Source organism: Onychomys torridus, chromosome 18, assembly GCF_903995425.1.
Source record: "Onychomys torridus chromosome 18, mOncTor1.1, whole genome shotgun sequence".
Taxonomy (NCBI): domain Eukaryota; kingdom Metazoa; phylum Chordata; class Mammalia; order Rodentia; family Cricetidae; genus Onychomys; species Onychomys torridus.
In genome coordinates, this window is record NC_050460.1 from 61762377 (window position 1) to 61783812 (window position 21436).

The following is a 21436-nucleotide window of genomic DNA, read 5'->3' on the forward strand; positions in this document are numbered from 1 at the left end:
CAGCATTGCATCATTGGTCTCTGGACTCAGTCTCAGCTAGAGCACGATCAGGATTCATGACATTGCTCTTCTGACGCCCCCAGTCTTCTGAGGACGTACTGCTTTAAACCATAACAGTAATTTTCATATCATGTTATTTTTCTTTTTCAACTGGCTAAAGACACAGTGAATGCAGAGAATATTCTTCTTCAGACAGAAACTGTCTGGCATGCACAGCCTGCAGAATGGCAATTAAACTCAGCTCCAGACTGACAAGCAAGCTGTAAAGCAGAAAGGCAGGGTTTCTGTGGAAGATCAGTTACAATAATTTTATATCTGAATGTTTTACATTTGTGACATTTTGTATAATAAACAATTAACGGCCTGCTTTTGACATTTCAGAGCTAATGTGAGGGAAGTTATACAACAGGCACTGTGAGCGTCACCTCCCAAGTGAAGTGGCAAATGCCTATCAGCCTCCAGGTCTGTGAGGCCCTGTTATTCCCCACTGCACATTCTGAACCTCTCTGCCACCAGCCGGCAGTTCATTGTCTTTGATAAACAAGATAATTGATATAAATGGAGGTGTTCTTCTCTAAAATGGTTTCCCAATTGCAGGTTTTTCAGGCTGAAGGTATAATTTTCCTTGTGTCCCATTACTGTTAATCTCTAAATGGATAGATTAGTTAATCTGCCTGCCTTCCACAAGAAGACATTGGGTGAGTCACCCTCAACAAAGTCGACAAAACATTGGGGAAACTAGAGCATAGGAAAAATGATGAACATTGATGATCAAGAACATGGGGATTTTCAGCAAGAGGTTTAGAGCTGGGAAGGCAAGAACTATAGCTTAGAGATGAAGAAGAGGTGCATCCTCTTCAAGAGAAGGACAGAAGCCCCTGGTCAGCCAGTTGTACCATGTGGTCACTGGGCCCATGTGAGAAGACTGAGCAGAGCTATCACTGCTTGCTTGCTGTGTTGATGGAATAGGCTAGGCTTTGCGGAGCTCACTTTATACCATCAATTAGTAGTCGGCCTGCTTGGCCCTCTACTGTGTGGCTTTCTTTGTGGAGTGTCAAGGATCTAGCCTGCAGAAGAGCCATGCATATTTGCACCCAGATCTCAAGTCTGCTCGGAAAAACCTGCTCCTTCAGTGTATGTGCGTGTGCATGTGCAACAAGGAGGAATGCTTGGGAAATCAAGTAGGTAAGTGCTTGGGAGAGAGTTACATAGAGACTATCCGCTACTTCCCAGGGGAGTGTTGGGCAACTTATCACTTAGACTCTTGATGGTTTGAAACCATAATAAGAAACCTTTGGAGTACCTTTGTAGCATGAATTGTCTTATTAATAAAAACAAACCCGGAGCCAAATATTGGGGTGAATGCTGAATCAGCCACAGCTAACCTCACCTTGCCAATTTCTCAGCTGACCTCATTTCCTCAAACTGGAAGCCTCTGTGTCCTCATCCAAATGGATCTCAGCTGAACTGCTGCTCAAAAGCCTAAAAGCTTAACCAGACTAAAAAGCCTCTAGTTCCTGGTCTTGACGCCTTATACACCTTTCTGCTTCCTGCCATCACTTTCTGGATTAAAGGCGTGTGTCACTATGCCTGGCTGTTTCCAGTGTGGCTTTGAACTCAGAGATCTGGATGGATATCTGCCTCCAGAATGCTAGAATTAAAGGTGCGTCACTATTTTCTGGCCTCTAGTGGTTGTTCTGTTTTCTGACCCCAGATAAGTTTATTAAGGTGCACAATATATTGGGGAACACAATATCACCACATACCTTGATCATTCTAATATTTAGTTTAAAAACCAGTTTGCACCCTGAGCAAGGAAAGCCCTAGTAAGATGAGCTGTCCCCCAGGCAGTCCTCTGTGGTGGGTTATCACACCGCCTTTCAGATCCAGCACGCCAAGGGTGCTTTACTGTCCAGTTTAATGTCATTCCTCGGCTGAGCAGTGGGCTTCCTCCCGCCTCCTTCCACTTTTGAAAGGTTAGCCTTTCTTCAGAACAGTACAGGTTTCCTGCAACATCTGTCAGCTTGGCAACGAGCACACCCCAAGGAAATGATGAACATTTGAAGACCATCTAAATACTGCAGGGGACCTTTCCTTTTCTCTCCTCTCCCTCTGCTCCTGTCTTCTCCTAAGGAGAGTGGGACAGCCACCTGGCATTTTTCACTCGTGGTCGTGCTGATAAATTATAAGCCCACTTACAGCTGTGACTTTTTTTTTAATGAGTTTTGATTTTCTCCTTGCACTTTGATAGCACTTGCAACCTTCAGGTGGAACTGGCCTGGAAGGCAGCTGTGGGCAGAAGCTTTTGTTTAACCAAGGAGACTGCTTGGCCCTGGACCGTTAGCACAAAGGTTTCTTTGCTCTAATGACTCAGATGATCTTGATCTGATTCAGTAGGTCAGAAATTGCTGTCCCCAGCAAATATCGACCAGAAGGAACTGCTTTCTCGGTTATTCTGAAACTGCCAGCTGCATATTACACTAGCAGGTGCTAATAGTTTTTTGCAGGTCAGTAGAATTGTTATTGGCTCCTCCTTCCTTTACCCCCATCCTTGTACATTCACAAGGTGGCTCATGAGCACACAGATCTCCTTGTGTGACTCTCAGACCTGAAATGGCAGGCCCACTTACCATTCCATGGGGGAGACCTGGCTCTTGGTGCCTGGGGAAGGACCACATCCACGGCTCCTTTGTCTGAAGCTCAGATGCTATGTAAAACTGCCCTGACTGAGCGGCTCGTGTCACAGGAGATGGGGAAAAGAAGGGATGCTCTCTTCAGCACACAGCAGAAAACTGAGTCGGAAGTGGTAAATGACTTCCTTAAGATTGCTTAGAAAACTGGTCTCACTGCCAGGGTTAGTTTTGGAGTCCCTGCTTTCCAGCCTTTGCCTTTTGTACTGACTCTAGAGCAGAAGATGGAGAGTGGGGGCATTTCTCCCTCAGGCCAGAAGTATGGAGATAGGAGAGCAGCAGGGCTAGAATGCAGCACATGAACTTCCTAACGGATGGGAAAGTAATAAGGATGTTGTTCTAGAATGCTGTGTCTGTTGTATGCTCCAGAGCACCAACTGCAGATCACTGAGGTAACTAGGAAGAGCAGTGAAAGGCTTTCTTTTATTTTCCTTTAGACGAGTCTTTTAAAATTTAAAAATCATCCTCTGTAAATCTATGAAGAGCCACAGCATCGTTTATTTCCTCTCTGTAGATTAACCTTGGCCCCCAGAAGGTCATAAGAACTGTGCTTTCCTGGTGGCATTTTCTGGTAACTGTAACACTTCTGCAGTGTTAGTTAGTGCAGTTGTCCCAGCACACCCCAGGCTCCAGCCAGCCTTGAAACTGGGTGGCCACATTCCGAAGAGTCCCTGTGAGCTTCCTGCCCAGGGCATCATCACCTCAGCGTGCCATGGCCCTGATGGTGCCTGAGCTGAAAACGAAGAGGTTTGAGAGATGAGCTGGCTGTTCCCTTGGCTGTTCCCTGGGCTTGGTGAAAGAGCCCAGCTTTCAGGTGAGGGGTCAGAGGCCTCCCTCCCACATTAACCATGCATTTGCTCCTCAGGCCAGTTGTGCTGTGCTGAGATCCCTCTCCTCTAGTCAGCCTGGGGCCAACTGGAAGCCATGGCCTGTGAGAACCCACTGTTAGTGTCAACCTTTCTTTATGTCCTGGGGGGTGTGGAGTTTGAGCAGCATCCTTGCACAGATCCAGTAGAGACTTCTCTGGAACATCTGGAACCTGTGTGATGTTTGAAAAGTTCACCAGTGCTACCACTTTTAGTGGAAACTTAAATTTTATAGTTATTGATGCTCTTTAAAGAAACATTCAAGTTTAAGACTTTAGGGCTATTTGTGATCATAGAACCAATCTGACTTTAGCTTGTGGAATTTAGAACCAGATGCAGCCTCGAGCTTAAACAGAGAAAAGCTACCAGTTTATTAAAGGGTTAGCTAAAAATAACAGTGGCTTCCTGACTAAAGGATTAAGCATCCACACTTGTGGGACCTCTCACAGCTTTTTGCACAGTCTTCTTCTCTGGACAGGGTGAAAAGCTACTTCCCATCCTTGAAAGGGCATCTCTGCTCTGAGGTCACGAAATTGTTGTGATCTGACCAGTGGATTAATACAGTAGCATGGAACAAGGACATTCATTGGTTTTAGCATCTTTCAAGACATAAGGAAACATAATCCCTATAAAAATCTTCCAGTACACTCATAGCAAGATGCCCTTCCTGTGCAGCTTCTCATGTTCCTTTAAAAAGGTTTCCAGAACTTGCAAAAGCAGTTTCAGTGACTGCTGCGTGCTGGGGGTTTTCCAGGGTAGCGGTATGAATGACTTCTCAGTGCAGAGTCTCTTTCTCTGGCAGATTGTGTCACTGCACTGAGACGTTGCCTACATTCAGACACAGGCTGGATGCCTGGTTGTCTCTTCTTGCAGCTGGAAATGCCTTGGTCTAAGGTTTCAAGGCTCACCTCCAGAGTGACTCCCGCTTTGACACACTGTAGTGGTCACTGCTGCTGAATATCGCATGCTTGATTCTTAAAGGTTTTTGGGAGATTTGTCAGCTGAAACCTCCAGCATTTAAACTTGGGATTTCCAAACCACAGAAGAGAGTCGACAGTATTGCTAGATAGCAATGTGTTTGCCTCCAAATGCCCTGGTGTAAGGAGAGAGTGAATTCACTAATCCCTGTCACCGTACATATTTAAGGTTCACTGTCGTTAGCCCATCCCTCTTCCGTTTCCAAGGGTATCCTTGTCTGAGTTCTCTACTTTCAGAAAGTGACCCACTTAACCAACTAGAACTTCATAGAGCTGGCAGGTTTGAGGGATGGGGCTGGAAGCACATTTGAAGGTTGGAAAGCTTGCTCCTCTCATTGCTGGCCAAGATGGAGTCCAGCTTGATTGTGAAAGTACAGTGTGGAGAGTGTGGTGTGGACAGATGTGTTGATGTAAAGTACAGTTCTGGGGCGTGTGGCAGTGTGACAGTGGGAACTGGAACAGGGGTGATCAGAATGTGTGGATTGACACTCACCTACAAGAAGAAAGCAGAACACAGAGCTGTAGGCCAGGCAGGGCTGTGGTCTCCTTTCTTCCTGTGGTCCTCTGCAGGAACTGGGGAGTCATTGGTACTGCTTGGGCCTTTCTGGGTTGTGGGGAGGGGGTTTGGGGAGTTCTTCTCCTGGAGGAACTTGAGAGAAGCCTTGGCAAATGATCACATGCTACTTGTAATTAATGACTTTTTTCCTCAGATGTGATGTAACACGAAGTTGATGGTGATTTCTCTTCCGATATATAAAACTGGGTGTGGGGGCGCGGACAGGAATCAGTGTAACTTGGTGCTTGCTTTGAGAAATACATTTGTGCAGTGTTTTGATAGTTTTCAAGAAAGATGGCCTTGTTCGCTAATTAGCTATTGTTCGTTTACAGCTGTTCCTACAAAACAGCTGTGGATACTTTTTCCTTTAGAAGAATGCGGCAGAAGGTTGGGTTCCAGTTGGCTTAGAATCTTGTCTAATCAGCAACAAGTTATGTACAGGCCTGGGGATGAGCCCTGGGGTTATCAGCCTCCTTAAATCCCAACAGCAATGAAACTGGGGAGATGTATAGGTAAGGTCCTAAGCTAAAAATAGCCTCCCTTATCTTTTTAATCAGGAAATACTTTGTGTCTAAATCTTGGCACTCTACTTAGAAAATCTTCTAAGAAAAAATATATTGTGAGTCTATTAAGCACTTGTTTGGGGAGTAAGGGGGTGGGGGGCGTTAGAAATCAACTTTGTATCTGACAGCCAGGAATACAGAAGATAAAGCCTGCCACAAGCACAGAGTCTGAAGAGAACAGTCTGCTGTAGGAGCCAAGTGTTGTTTCATATGAAAAAAAAAAAAAAGTCTGCTTCAAGAAGACTTTCCTCAGGGCTGGAGAGATGTCTCATTGATTAAGGGCACTGGCTGCTCTTCCAGAGGTCCTTAGTTCAATTCTCAGCACCCACATGGAGGCTCACAACTGTCTGTAATGGGATCTGATGGCCTCTTCTGGTGTGCAGATATATATGCAAAGTACTCATATACATGAAACACGTTTTTAAAAAACCTTTTTTTTAAATTAAAGTTTTTCCCATGTCTGTGGCTGCTCTCTAGAGACAGTCAAATAACAGGTTGTCGTTCTTACCTTTAAATATAGCTGGTACAGGTGTCCCTCCAGTCACATCCTAGTGAACTAACACTGCCATTTAAAAATTTATTACTCCTGAATTAAGTTTGCTGGCAGGCTATTGGTCACCACTGGCACTACATAAGAGTGGGGAGCTATGAAATGTCTTCAGATGGCTTTTCCTGTCGTCGTCCCCCCCCCCCCCCCCCCCCCCCGCCCAGGCACTCCATTCTTCATACACTTGCAGAATGTATACACTTTGTTAACATGCAACTTTTGCATTCAGAAGCAACAAATTAAATTTGTCTGAGCAGAATTGCTGTGTGCATGGAAGGGAAAAGTAATTTCTCCCCAAGCAGTTCCCCTGTTTCCTGCTCCTAGCACAGGCTGTGGTAACAGGAGTGGAGCTGGGGATGGCAGCAGAAACCCAGGAAGAGATTGGTGCAGGCTGTTGGGTTCTGGCAGCATGAGTTTGTAAACAAAGTGACACAAATTGGGGCGCGAATTCCAGTGGGACCGGGCAGGAGACTGGAAGACTGAACTACAGCACAAGCTGAGTCCCGTCCAGATGGTGTTTTTAATAAATGTATCAGGCTCATATGAAAGACAGTGGTGAACGTTCTATAGGGAGTGGCCCGTTCCTCTAGGGAGAGCAGCTGCACACTGTCCATGTGCTGCAGCCAGGTAGGGACGCTAATTCTTCTCAGCACAAAGACCACTGAAGGTATTTTGACTCCTATGTATTAGGCAGGCCAGGTAGGCAAGCTAAGACTTGCATTTCTAGAAGAATTAATAATCCACGTATTTTCTGCTATAAGGAAGGAAATAGCCTCTAGTTGGTATAGTTAGTAGTGATATTTGGGACAAACATCTCCTGTCACAGCTCCTATAATATGATTAACTTGGGAGAGGAGAAAGAATACGGCCAATATTGTGTGTGTATATGTGTGTGTGTGTGTGTGTGTGTGTGTGTGTGTGTGTGTGTGTGTACACACATATATATGGTATGAAAAAATTTAAAACAATAAAAATAATTACCTGGGGGGGACAGATGAAAGATCTTTTATGTCTTTTAAAGCTGCCTTCCTTTTTCCACTCCAGAATGGTTTCCTGTCCAAAGTATTTTACTCTACCGTGGGTGGTTAGACTTTGTGTTCATAGATCAGATTTTGATGAGAGACGTTTTGAGGACACAGGGCCGTGTGCTTACGCAGCAGCTCTGCTGCCAAGGCCACTGGTCCTTCTCTGTCTAGGTCAGGAACCAGAGATTGATCGTGCCTTACTTTCCTAAGGAAAATCCCCCCAAGACAGTGTGGTGTTTGTCCACTTTCATCTGTAACCTCAGATTTTTGTGCCTTTGGAGGAAGAGCTGTGTTAACAAGGTGTGTTGCCACAGCCTCAAAGAGCAGTGGAAAAGGAAACAAGAGCCCCTGCCCTTAGGAAACTCACCTGCTACACCTCAGGTCGGACCGGCCAGATTTACCTACTGCCTTGGATATTAAAGACTGGGGCAGGGCTGAAGTGATTATCATCGGATGACAGTGCTGTACAGGAGGCCATCACCCATGGCTTCTGGACCCACGTCCTGTCCTCCCCAGACTACTTGCTGGCTTCAGTTGCTTTTTGCATTGATCCAAACCGAGAAGAAGGAATGGGAGTGAAGAGGGAGGTGTTTCCAAGTAGCTATTAGAGTTCCCAGAATGGCTCTCCTGAAAAGAAGTGTGAGCATGATTAGATGACGTTGGTATGGTGGTCTGTGATTACCTTGGTGTGGGCACATGTGTTCTGTGCTTGGCTTCTTCTATAAAGCCTAACTGTCAGTGTCTGGCCTGGCCTGGCTTCCCAGTGAACACAAGGCCAGGTGAGCTGTAGCCTGTGACAGTCCCTGGTCTCCATGGCTGATCGAGTCACATCATCTAGGGACAAAGGGCTAAGGCAGTCACTCACAGTGTAGGTGGGAATTATTGCCCTCTGGAGTCTGCAAAGACAACTAGGAAAACTGAGTTGTCTCCCAAGCATGTCAGCATTTGAAATAATGATTGGCTGGGGGTGAGAGGGCAGAGATTCACCATCTTTGATTTTGGGTTTTTTTTGTTTGTTTGTTTTTTGGAGCTGAGGGCTGAACCCAGGGCCTTGCACTTGCTAGGCAAGCACTCTCCCACGGAGCTAAATCTCCAACCCCACCATCTTTGGTTTTTATAAATGGTATTAAAAATATGTGAAAAAATTCAAATATTCCTGTGTAGGAAAGTCCCATGAGTACTGTACATGGAAGGCTTGGAGAGTGGAAGGATGGTGATACAGTCATCAGGAATTAGAGCATTACCAGACTTTGGAATCCATCCTCTAAAACCCGCTTAGCGGAACAGAAGGGAGGAGATAGTGGAGAGAAGAGCTCAGTGGAGCCGTTCTCTGAAAACCCTACTAAAGTGGGCAGATGTGTATAGCAGCAGATGAACACAGAAATAAATATGTATAGGAAAAGAAGAAAAAAGATAAAAATGGGCAATCACTGAAGAAAGATTGAGGGTGATTTTATCGGGAAAAGGAAAAATAAAGTTCAGTTTGACAAGGTGAGAGACAAAACCCATACTGATACACCAATCACCCCCAGCTGGTTTGGTTGACTTCCCAGAGTGGCTAAGGAAATGGAGCAGTGAGTGGAGAATGTAAACTTTACAAGTAATTTGGTGACTAATTTGGTAAGATCTATGGAAGCTGAAGGCCATACATCCATAGCACCATATCCCGCCATACCCATGAGTGTATTTCTGTCTCTGATGTCTATACATGCATACGTACATATATTTACATATTTTTTTAAAAAGGAAGGAAGGAAGGAAGGAAGGAAGGAAGGAAGGAAGGAAGGAAGGAAGGAAGAAACTCTTATCAGAAACTTAGAAGACACTTCTCTTTGTAATGTTACAAATGTTAACAATCTAAATGTCCCCAGGGAGATTACATTTTTGTAATGTCCATAGGACATTACACATAGGACAAGGTGTCTTTCTGCCCTCCTTTAATCCCAAGTTAAGTAAGGTCATGTGACTTGCAGTGGACAGTGAAATGTGAGTAAAGGCATATGCCCCTTTAGGAAAAACATTTTAAGAGCTGCTGTTGTTATACTGGGCCCTCTGAAAGGTTTAGTCAGCAGAGCTACCTGGCTGATGGACAGCAGCACTTGAGTGGATGATGATGTGTCTGAGGGCCAGCTGGGGCTGTGTATTTCTGCCAGCTACTTCCCAATGCTCTTGGTCTTCTGCTTCCTTAAACCCTGCCTTTCAAAGCCCAGAAGGCTCCTTTTCCCAGGAGACAGAGGCAGCAGGGTTTACCCTCCAAGGATAGCAATCACCTCTGTTTTAAGAGTCATAGGGAGCTTCTTTCCAAGCCCTCTTTCTGCCAGGAAACCTTTCCTCACCGGGACTTGCAAGGTGCTTTTACTCTTGCTTTGGAGTAAGGGACTCATCACCAGAAACGCCCACCCCCTCCTCCCTTCGGTCCTTGTCTGTGGGTGGTCGTCCTTATCTAAAGAGCAAAACAATTAGTTGTCAGAGATTTCAATGCAGGTTTGTCCTACTTTGAAAATAAACTCATTGGTATAAGACAACATGAAGTTGTTTATTCTGCACCACTAGAAGCTGGAGTGTTTGAGAATGGTGAGTAGTGGTGGTGTTACTCACTGTCTGTCTTTTCTGAGTGGCCAACAGTAGATTTAGGTTAGACGACTTCAATGTTTCAAGAGGATTCTAGGTTTTGATTACATACATGAATCCTCAGCCCCAGGGCTTCTCATGCCCTTGTCTTTTACCATCCCATCTTAGTGTTTCCAGAGTCTCTACATACTGAGTAGCTGTAGTTTGGTGGGAGCCCTTGACTTTTATAGATGAGCAGGTTGATATGGACTTTTGAAGTATAGAGAGACTCAGAATCAAAACATAGCTGTTTGTTCAAGACCCAGCAGCGCCTGAGCAAAGGCAGGCCCCTTTGTGGCCATGCACTGCAAACACAGTGGAGTGGGTCGGGTGAAACCAACTGTGTGTTCTGGAGAGGGACTGATAGCATGTCTTGGGCCCCTTTCCTGCTCTACAGATTATGAATTGCTGGATGCATACGTTTTCCACTCAACATGTATGTAGCTGTAGCTCATTAGACCGTTACTGGCTTGATTTAACTCCCAGAAACACTTTTAAAAATCCATCTGAACTGATGAAAAGTTTCTCACTGAGTTATGTTTTACAGTATATTTCCACATTCTGTTATCATGATCTTTATAATGAAATACTTAAGAATTAATTGCTACATATGGTTTGGATATTCCAGCCTCAAGTTCAGTTTTTGTTTGTTTAATTACTTGGCATGGAAACTCCTATCTGAAGATAATGGAGATGTTCTAGTTTCCCTTTTATTTTGATCTGAGATGCTAATTAATTAGTTTTGTTCTGAGTGTGCTGTAGGGATGTCATGGCTTCTCTTATCCTGATGCTGGATCTCCTGCTTTGGATCCACAGTTCCCATGGAGAACGTTGCAACGATTGCTGATTGTGCCAGTGTGATTGAAGGAGTCAGTCGGAGCCGAAATGCCTTGCTGAACGGGGACACTAAGAATTATGACTGGGATTCTGGCTACACGTGTCACCAGCTGGGAAGTGGAGCAATTGTGGTTCAGCTGGCACAACCATACATGATTGGGTCAATACGGTAAGATTTCTTTGCATTTGTTAGTTCAAAGAGTACAGATACACATAATCACCAATAGCTTCAGAGAAGAAATTCTGCTATTTATTGTAAAGATTAGAGGCAGGGCAGGGAGATGCCAGCTGTCCGTTTGGAGTGTTCTGAAATGAGACCTGGAGTCAGCAGAGAGGTGAGGACTGGCTGCGAAGCCTCTCTCTGAGGATCTTACTCCTTCTGCAGCCTTGCCATGTGTGGGCTGGAGACTTACAGAGTGATGCTGAGGGCCGGTGTAGGTAAAAAGCTGTTTCCAGCTTCCATAAACACCTTGGCATGTGAACTGGAGACCTGAATAAGAAGCCTGGTTCCAGACAGTCTTTTTAGTGGCCTTGTGCTTGAGTTTCTTGACCCATTTTGTTCTAAGAATGAAACTTTCACTTTGCTTGGCTTACAGGATTTTATTAGGTTTTAAGTTTGAGACTGGTGATGTCCCCAGAAAGTTAGTTCTCAAGGGTAGATACTGTTGGTTTACATCTGTCCACTTTCCCCTCCGCCCATCTTCTCCCCTTCTTTCTTCTCCCCTAGCATCCTTTCCCTCCTGTCTTCTCTCCCTTGGTTCTGAGGAAGCCTTTGAAGGGTTCATATAGGAAAAACTAAGTATCTGTCTACCTCAGTCTGCCGAGGATGGAGGTGTTGGCAGGTTGTGACTGCCCCCCACACTTGGCTCACTCCTCCCCGCTCTGTCTTCATGTGTAGGAAGAGCCAGCAGAGGAAAGGAGGCCGAGGCAGGAGTGGAGAGAGGCCACCGTCCTGTTTGTGCTGGGGACGACGGCCACAGCTCACTGCTGCTCTGTGCTTCTTCCCACATGTGCTGAGGAGTCAGTGCTGGATGTCTTGAATTGAGACTGTTAGACTTCTTCATTTCAGTTAACCCCATTTCATCAAGAGCCGCATCAGAGGCCACGTATCTATCATAGCAGATAAGCATGGGGCTAAGCACAGGGCTCGAGGAACTCACACGCCATACTCTTTTCTAAGCTGTGCATACTCACTACCGTGTTCTCATTGTCTGCCTAGCAAGCATTCCTAGGACTTTGGTCATGGGCCATGTAAACTGTGTCTGTAGTTCTCTTTGCAGTCTGTCCCACCTCACAGATGCGCTCTAACAGTTGTCTTTCCTTTGTCTTCTGGCACCGTCTCCCTACAATTTCTGGAAGATTACCAATTGTGTCTCTGAGATTACATCTGCAATTTCTTGCAGCAGGCCTGGGGTGTAACTCATCTGAGCCAGAAGACTTGAAATTATTTAAATTGACTAGACACTCTCTCTCACTTCACCTGTTTGGGACTTCAATTTTCCCTTTATTATGTTTGTTCTGCCATTTCTAATTTGAGGACCAGTCTTCTTACCAATGAAGATTGAAGCAAACAGGCAACTTGGTACCTCTGTCCAGTCTCCTTAATGGCTTCTGAATCCTATTCGCTTGTCTGGGTACCCTTCTCTCCACCACACCATCTAACTGTTCATGTGTGTCTCAAAGCAAGCCAGCTAAAGTGGAAGTCTGTGGTCCTTCCCCTTCCCGTCCCAATCACCTTACGAATCTCAGGATTCGCCCTTGGTTTGGTGGCGCCAAGCCAGAACCACAAGCCTTCCTAAATTTGTTCCCCTCTTGGACCTCCCCCTTGCTGCCCAGACGTCCTGAGGGTCTGTGCTGCTGCCTCCTAAACAGCTCCCAGAATCCCCTCTTCACTGTCCCCCGTGGAACCCAGTGAAACCCTTGTGGTGCCGCTTCTCTACGTGCTACACCATTCACCCTCTCTTCCCCACCACACCAACCCTGACTCCCTTTGCCAGAAGCAGGTGTGGTGAGTCCAGAGGAAACGTGTTAGTGACCTCTGTTACAGCCTGGTCTCTTATGCCTTCAGCACCCAAGCTGCTCTGTCCATCTGTCTGTACGTTCTGTACTCCTTTACGCCATGCTTCTGAGTCTTGGCTCATACTCAGCCCGTTCACTTCTCTCTTCCTCCCTTTGGTATTCCTGAGCCCACTGGCCATCCTCCCATCATCCTCCGAGCTGCCTGAGACACCCTTAGTTAGGGTTCTATTGGTGTGATAAAATGCCGGGCCTGAAAGCAACTTGTGGACTGAAGGGTTTATTTCAGCTTTAAACTCCTGGGCCACACCCTGTCACTGAGGGAAGTCAAGGCAGGAACCTGGAGGCAGAACTGGAAAAGAGGCCATGGAGGAGTGCTGCTTACTAGCTTACTCCTCCTGCTTTCTTACAGAACTCAGGATCACCTGCCCAAGGGTGGTACTGCCTCTCTGGGCTCTCCCACATCCATCAGTAATTAAGAAAACATCCAAAGACATGTCCACAGGCCAGTCTTTTGAAGGCATTTTCTCAATAAAGATTTCCTCTACCCAGGTATGTCTGGGTTTGCATTAACTTGACAGAAACCAACCAGCACAGCTTCATCAGGTCCCCACACTGGGTGTAGAACTCCTGTTATTTGTACCAGTTGCTGACTTGTCCACCCCTCCCAGCCTCGCTTGCTGCATGGGGTCTGAGGTAGCTCAAAATCAGTTTCTGGTGCTGGGTTGCATGTGCCCCGAGGTAGTCTTTGTGGACAGACTGAGAATTACAACCAGGTTTAAGAGGACATTTACAATTTTAGATCCAGCAGAGCCCCTGGGAGATGGTTGCCAGGGTGACAGCTCAAGCAAACAAGGGCTTGTCCTGGGGCAGGGCCACCTTGGCCTCTAGCTCTACCAAAGACGTGAATTCTCAACTCTGTCTCAAGAAGAGTGTGTGTGACTGGGGCTCCAGGCAGAGAGAATGGGCCCACCTGGTTTTATCTAAGTGTGGAATGAAAATGGTTCCTCCAAACAGTTTCTGTTTTCCTGACTCAGAGGAGGGATGATGAGCAGGCACACAACCTGAGGCAGAATTGTATATCTCATCACAGTGTGGCACCGCTAACTTCCTGAAGCTCACTATTGTTTCTGCAGTAAGAAAATCCATTCAGCCGAAGCGCTGTATAACTAGCCAGGCATTCAAAGAGGCACGTCTTGGTGAAGCTAACATTATGTTGTCAGGAACTGCATTTGCCTCTTCTGTGACATTATTAAGAGGAAAGGGAGGGAGGTTTCCTGACCACCGATGCCCGTGGACAGCACTGGGTATCTTGGCAAGTTGCAGCTACAGCAGGTGATGTGCCCAGGTAGACATTTATTGATGGGAAACTAGGTCAGTGGCACCTTCTCCTGAAGATGACAATTGACCAGCAATGGGCTGATTAGTCAGTAGCATTTGACCCACAGCTTCTATTGCTCATGATGACTAGCTTGCTTTCTTTGTCACTGTATCTGTAGCCACCCAGTGATTCGGAATCCACACCTACAGGGCAAGTGTTAGAGAGCTGAGATTCATTCTCCCCAGCACAATGGTTGCAGAGCTGGAAACCTGGAAACTCACCTCCCCTGTCACATAAGCTTTGAAAATACCGATTTCTTTACAGCTGGTGACTTCTCAGGCAAAGGTCTCAATGGTTGATGTTCTTTATTCCTCCTGTGGTACACAGTGTGCTGTGGATAAGACCTTTCCTTCTTTGAGAGCTTGTCATGTGGCTAGGCAGGCAAGCAGAGCTAGCTTTCCTGGCAGAGAGAGTGCTTGGGCTCCACGGTCAGCAGAGCCCAGTTCTGCTAGGGTGTCTGGGTAAGAAATTGCCCTGTGGTATCCTGGGAAGGGTGGCTGGAAACATGATCTCCCATCATCCCCCTGTCCCATCGTTTTCTTTCATTCGTTCAGCAGACACTTGGCTCTTTTCTGTGTGTCAAATACTGTGGTAGATGCTTAGGGTACAGCATGAGCACCGACATGCACTTGGAGCTGACATTCAGGGCAGAGATGTAAGAAAGAAACAAGCATGTTTATAGTATCTCAATTCTTGGAAGAGCTAGGAGGAAGTCAGGAGGAGGGGAGGAAGAGGAGGAAACAAAAGGAGGAGACAGTTCAGTCTCAGACTGAAGAACAGTCAAAGCAAGCACCCCTGGAGATGGATCCAGGGGAAGTACCACACAAGAGCTGCCAGGGCCTGGTGGACGGAAAACAAGAGGCAAGGCCTGCCAGATTTGGGGCTTTTGTTACTGTCTCCATACTCAGCACCAACTCCCCAAACCAGCTTTCCCTGGTATTCCCATCACAGGCTTTATGAATACCATTATGGGAGAAAAGGAAGAGATGGCAGCCTGACCACAAGAGCCAGCTTCCAGCATTTGCCTTGGGCAGGACATGCCTCCAAGGCGGTGGAACTGGAAACAAAGCAGCTGGTTGTTGTTGCTAGGTTTACAGGCACCGCAGACATTACTTACTTTTAGGAAGAAAGAGGAATTTCCAGGAATGTGCCTTAAAAGTAGGTAATTGTGTAGTAATTATACCATTTCCATGGCATTTTAAAAACATTAAAATTTAAATAACAGGAAATCTTCAGAGGCCTGACCACATAAAAAGACCAGGCTAGAGACATAATAACTAACCAGATCTGTTATGTCTTAGTTTATAGCCCCCTGTCACCTTAGTTTAGGACTGATTCTCTTTCTGCTTGCTGATGGAGAGATCTTGTTAAGTGCCCTTACGTCTGGGAGGGAAACCAAGCGTATTATGTAATGAGCTCACTGAACACCACCAGCCCTTCCCAACTGATAGATGACAGACCTTACCTAAACCCTAACTGTAAGATAATCAATTACATTAGCAATTTTTACATTAGCTTGGAAAGAGAGGTTTTGTAACTGCAAATACATGCAATAGTGTAAGTAAAATACCCATAATGCTTTAAATAACAGACCAAATTGTAAGTAAATAGGCTGCCCAAGGAAGGTCCAGTGTCAATAGATAGAGCTAAATAAACGCAGACCAAGTCATTAATAACACAAGAACACTTTGAGTCCTCAGTTGGAATATACGCATGGATATATATGCAGTAAGGTTACTGAGTGGGTCTAGCCCAAAGGATAGTCTTGATGGGTATTCATAATCTCTTTAGTCTGAGGTAATGAGGCTCCCTCCTATTTTTCAATAGGGAGAAACCACCCACCGGTGTGCCTCCTAGATAAGATACTCTGGGCAAAGAATGGCCTAGAGTTACACCACACAGGTAATGGAGGTAGCAGAAGTAGGAGTGAGTGTAGGCAGAAAGGACTCACACGTGCTGCGGGCCTTTTCTTTGATCCTGTTTGTCTTTTTCTGGGTACATTTAGGGCCACACTGGGTCAGCTGCCCCTTCATTACTGAACAGCTCTGCCGGCTGTAGGTTACCTGTTCAGGTTGTGAGCTCCAAGGCCCTCTTTGACTGCAACCTTTCCTTCTTTGGGCTGTTTAGCACCTTGCCAGAGTGCTGCTCGTCCACTCCTGTCCTGAGGGACAGGCACAGGAAGAAAGGAATTGGAGACCATTCCACTTTGTCTCCTACTTAATAACTATTAAGGTTTATTCAAAAGGGCAAGGAGAGGAATTGAAGTTCATGGTTCAAATAATAGTTTATAATTATTCAAATCTTCTCTAGTTGTGTAAACCCATCATTTCCTGGAGGATCACAGAAAATCTCAAATTGAAGATAGCGATTTTGTAAATATTGTGATGTGGTCTCTACATGTAGCACATTCCAAGTGCCTGGTGTGGTGCTGTGTGCAGTGAGTTCACAGTAAACACTCATTGACCGTACTGACAAGGCTGTTAGTGCAGCTAAAGGGAATTCTATCTATCAACTAAATTGGACATCATATTTGCTCAGTGTGGCTGATCTAAGCGTATGTGAGCAAACTGCTAAAGATCTGGGCCTGCGGAGAACTGCCAAGGGCTCGGGAGGCAGGCGCCAGCATCAGCACAGGGAAGGAAGGACGCCTGCCGCCTCAGCCCGCCCGGCTTCCATCGCAGCCTGTCTGCATGCGCTGGGGCAGCAGCACATCCATTTACATGAAGACAGCTTCTTTGCAACCCAGAGAGCTAGAAATTTCCTTTTTATAGTCTAAAGAATACAGCAAGCATCTAAATGTATGACTCCTCTGCTTTGGATTAAGATTGCCTATAATTCTAGTTGAAATTGGAAAGATATTTTACCAAATTTGCTTCCTATCAGTCATGCTGAGCACCGTCTGTCACAGGCCTGAACTGAGGACTCTTCCTTGTCTTGCTGGTCTAGGATTTATTTACTAAGTGCTGTCTCTCCCTGAGCCCATCTGCATCACGCTGACGTCTCCTCCTCACCCACAGACCTCAGTACACTGGTTTCCAGAAAAATCACAAAGTAAAGAATTGTGTCTGTGGTTCCCAACACATACTGGGGTCTGAACTGTTTGAGCATGCAAAGACCAGGAATCCTGGAGCCTGGCAGCAGAGAGGGATGGGGGAAAGTGGGGCATGGTAAATAGACCCTAGCTATTTTCCACGGTAGAGAATTTCAAGATGAGGCTGAATCACTATGGCAACTAAGTTGCATGTGAAAAATACAAGAGGGGTGATAGATTCAGATGTTCTTTGGAAATGCAAGAAATGTTAAATGCTCCCCAAAAGTTTGTGTGTGTGTGTGTGTGTGTGTGTGTGTGTGTGTGTGAGAGAGAGAGAGAGAGAGAGAGAGAGAGAGAGAGAGAGAGAGAGAGAGAGAGAGAGAGAGATTGAGATTTTTTTACCTCACATGTCAGCCATTTATCTCCCTTGATTCTCTGGGAAGCTTGACAGCTAGTCATCACATACACAGCTAGATAATGTGAAAAGTCTTTCAGTTGTCAAAGACTAGCCCACCAGGAAGACATTTTTACACAAGAGTTAAACCCATTTGACCTAATATTTCATGCACAAACACATGCTTTGTTAATTAGCCAGATTGTTGGTTAAAATTGCTCTAAAGCACCCAGTTCACAGTCATTCATTTGCTTTAGAAGACGAAATAAGTACAGTGCATTGGGTCTGGGAACCCAACTGTGCCCTGCTCTGGCTGATGGCCTCGACTACCTCAAAGTAGGACACACAGTGTCACAGAAATGTGGCTGCTGTTGGGAGGGCTGATGGAAGAACTTTCAGGAAATGGATGGAAACTTCTATAGACGTAGTAGTCTGGATTGCTTCAGTGGCTCTTTTGAGTGTTTAGTGCAAAAAGCTATTCGGGAAGTCATGCAGTGCTAGTCCTTAAAGCAGTCCAGAACAGTTAGTCTACCTTTAGAAGTCTTCACATTTCCCGGGTGCCTTTAAATAAAACCTTTTATCCCCTCTGGGTGCTCAACTTTTCCATCTTTGTATGTTTTTTTGTCTCTTAGTAACTCAGTGTCAAGGCCTGTACTCAGAAGCCTCCACTCCTTACTGTTTTGTTTATATGTTTGAAGTTAACCCCCTGTAAAAGCATAGCCACAGTGGCCTTGCCAGAAGCATTCTCAGAATAGGTAAGAAATGAGCTATGGAGACCAAGAAAGTCCTGAGTCCTGCACCTGCTCCTCTTGCCTGGCCCCTCTGTCTACCTGCCTCCCACATCCTTCTGGTGAATAGCAGTGACTAGGAAGGCTGCCTGGTGCCCCCAGCACCCTCTTCATCTGCCCGCCAGGACATGTGGTCTTCACTCCTGCTAAAGAGTCTCTTTTTTCTGCTGTGCTGCCTCTTTCAGAGATGTATCAGAGTCGATACAAGAGGGCTCAGTTACTAGATAAATGCGCACCCTGCTCTTTCTTCTCCCAGGATCTGCTTTCCTTGCTGCCCTTGAGTCCTAATGGGGAGGATTGTCTTTCTCCCTTCTGGAGTCACGTCCCTCCATGATGACATTGCCGGTCTCCTCGTGTCGTGATTCTTTTTCTGTAACCCAGCACCACTCAGGATGGCTCCGGTCTCCTGGGTTTACTGTTGAGGACTGGCTGATACTTCTCTTGCTTACTATGCCGACCAGTAGTTCTTTTTATTTTATTTAGTGTGTGTATTTCGCTTGTGTGCATGTCTGTGTACAGTGCGTGTGCCTGGTGCCCACAGAGCCCAGAAGAGGGTGTTGAGTCTCCTGAAACTTGGTGTCTCATAGCTGCTGGGAGACACCATGTGGGTGCTGGGAATCGAACCCAGGTCCTCTGGAAGCACAGCTGATGCTCTTTACTGCTGAGTCATCTTCCTCTTCTCCCCCAGTAGTTGTGCGTGCGAGCTGTGCTCACTGTCATTTGGCAGAGGAAGACACCAAGGTGCTGCTTGGACTTCCTGTTCTTGCCACCATAACGGGGTGAGGTGGCTGGTACCGATACATACTCTGAAGACTCTGTTTTGTTGTAGGGCCTCACACAGCTAAAAAGCAAAAGAGAAGAGACATCTTTCCTTGGGGTCAGCCTGCTTTTGTTCCCTAAGGCTGTAAGTTACTGAAATTCAGTTATGTGTCACAACTAAGACTTAGTTTTTTTACATTTACATTCATTGCTAATATTCATTTACTTCAAAGGAGCTTTATATTTGAGTTTTGTTTGGTTGCAATTAACAGAGAAAGATCTTGGGGGTTGGGGATTTAGCTCAGTGGTAGAGCGCTTGCAAGGCCCTGGGTTCAGTCCTCAGCTCCAGCAAAAGAAAAAAAAGAAAAAGAAAAAAAAAAAAAAAAAAAAAAAAAAAAAAAAAAAAAAAAAAAAAAAAAAAAACAGAGAAAGATCTAAATTCATTTTCAATTTATTTTATTTATTTTATTTTTTTATTTATTTTTTGGAGCTGAGGATTGAACCCAGGGTCTTGCGCTTGCTAAGCAAGCACTCTACCACTGAGCTAAATCCCCAACCCTTCAATTTATTTTTATTTTGTTTTGATTCTATTGATATCTTTTTTTTAATCTATAGGGGTGAGGACCTACAATTTAATGAACAATACATTTTTTTTTCTTTTCCACTTGTGTTTATGCCTCAAAGAAACAAGACGGTTGTTTGAGCTTTAATTACGAGTCTGTGTTTAGACAGGAATAAGGAAAAGGGCAAAGAGAGAAAACAATCGGAGCCTCCCCGGTAAGCCTGCCCCTTCTCATAAGGAAGAGTCTCTTAGCCTTGCCGAGAGTCCCTATATCCCTGTCCTGGGATGGAGCCCATGTGTGCTTACGATTATCATGGCACAGTCATCATGTTAACCCTAGCAGTGCCCCTAGAAAATTGAGGGCAGAGTCATGAGCTGGCTCACCTAAGCACAGCACTGCCACAGAACCTGCCTTGTGCCAGATTCCTGGTGCTCTGAGATTTTTACAAATCCCCACATTCCATGTGCTCTGTTGCTTTATGTGTAAAAATAGCCTATTGAGATGTAGTTGCCCATCTAACACACAGAAAACAGTGAGAGGCTCCACTTTTGGTGCTGAGGATTAAGCCCGAGACCTTGAACATGCTAAGCAAGCACTCTGCCCCTGAGCTATACTCCCAGCCTGCCGTTTGTTTTTATTTATTCATTTCTCACTGTATATCCTAGGCTGGCCTCAAACTCTCTATCTTCTTTCCTTTGCCGCCAAAGTGCTGGGTTATAGGCAGAGGACACCATGCCCAGCTACATTTCTTTTTAAAAGCTGTCCTTTGAGGCCACAGCTTCTGGGTGTGACTAAAACAGTGCTATAATAATAGTGCTTTATATCAGTCTCAGCTTCAAAAATGTTCTGTAAATTAAAAAAGCTGTCTGCTTACTGTACAGTTCTCATCCAGAATGAGCGGCATTGCTGATTATGTATGTTTGATTTCTTATTCATGAAATTTACTTCTTAAGAAAAACTATGTTTCTGTTACAAATATTTAATCAGGTTTTCTGTAACTGGTCCCTGTGTTTTGCCAGCATAGTGATAAATCATGCACATAATAAAGATTGGGAGGCAGGCAAGATCCTAGCTGACTTCCAATTAAAAGAGAACAAGGGCTAGAGATGTGGCTCAGTGATAGAGTGCTTGTCCATCATGCACAACTCTCCAGGTTCAAACCCAGAACCACACACAGAAAAAAGTAGTTAAGAAATACGATTTTCAGAGTTTAAAAAACCATGTCCACCAGGGCATGGTAGTGCACATCTGCAATCCCGGTTTACAGGATTACACTAAGGAAGCAGAGGCAGGAGGATTGCTGCAAGGTTGAAGCCTGAGTTACATAGTGAATTCCAAGCTAGTCAAGGTTACATAGCAACACCTTGCCTGAAAAGTACGTTATGTCCACTTACCCTGGAATAAAACAGTAAATAAGAGACTTTACTTTCTAAGAAGGTGTGGACACTGACTGTCACACTACCTCTATCTAGTCTTTCTCTGACTTCTGTGTTCATTTCTATGAGGGGGTAAAAAAGACAAATGCAATAAAATACTGTTTATTGGAAAATTCACTGTAACCTTGTTAAGAAATAGATAAGCCATTATCTATAGCTAATTAGTGGTAGCCAGGTGAATAATATCTTACTGGTAATAACCTTCCTAGAAAGATAGGAGAGCAGCTTTGTCATGATTAAGTTACTATAGTAACCTTTTAGCTATCCATGTTAGACTCAGAGCAGGTAGAGAATTTGTGGAGATGAGTTGGTTCTATTCAGGAAGAACATGCTCAAGACCCATCCCCATTGAAATTTGGCTCCATTACAGATGCCAAATTGAGGAGTTCAGTTAAAA

The 21436-nt window shown here is 45.2% G+C and overlaps 1 protein-coding gene across 1 annotated transcript in view; it reads left to right on the top strand.

Annotated features, from left to right (window-relative positions):
* Positions 1-21436, top strand: part of Btbd9 (BTB domain containing 9) — a 362869-nt gene that overhangs the window by 259552 nt on the left and 81881 nt on the right. Inside the window, exon 8 of the mRNA XM_036167576.1 lies at positions 10651-10840. Coding sequence (XP_036023469.1) covers positions 10651-10840 — 190 coding nt within the window. The remainder of the gene's footprint in view (positions 1-10650; positions 10841-21436) is intronic.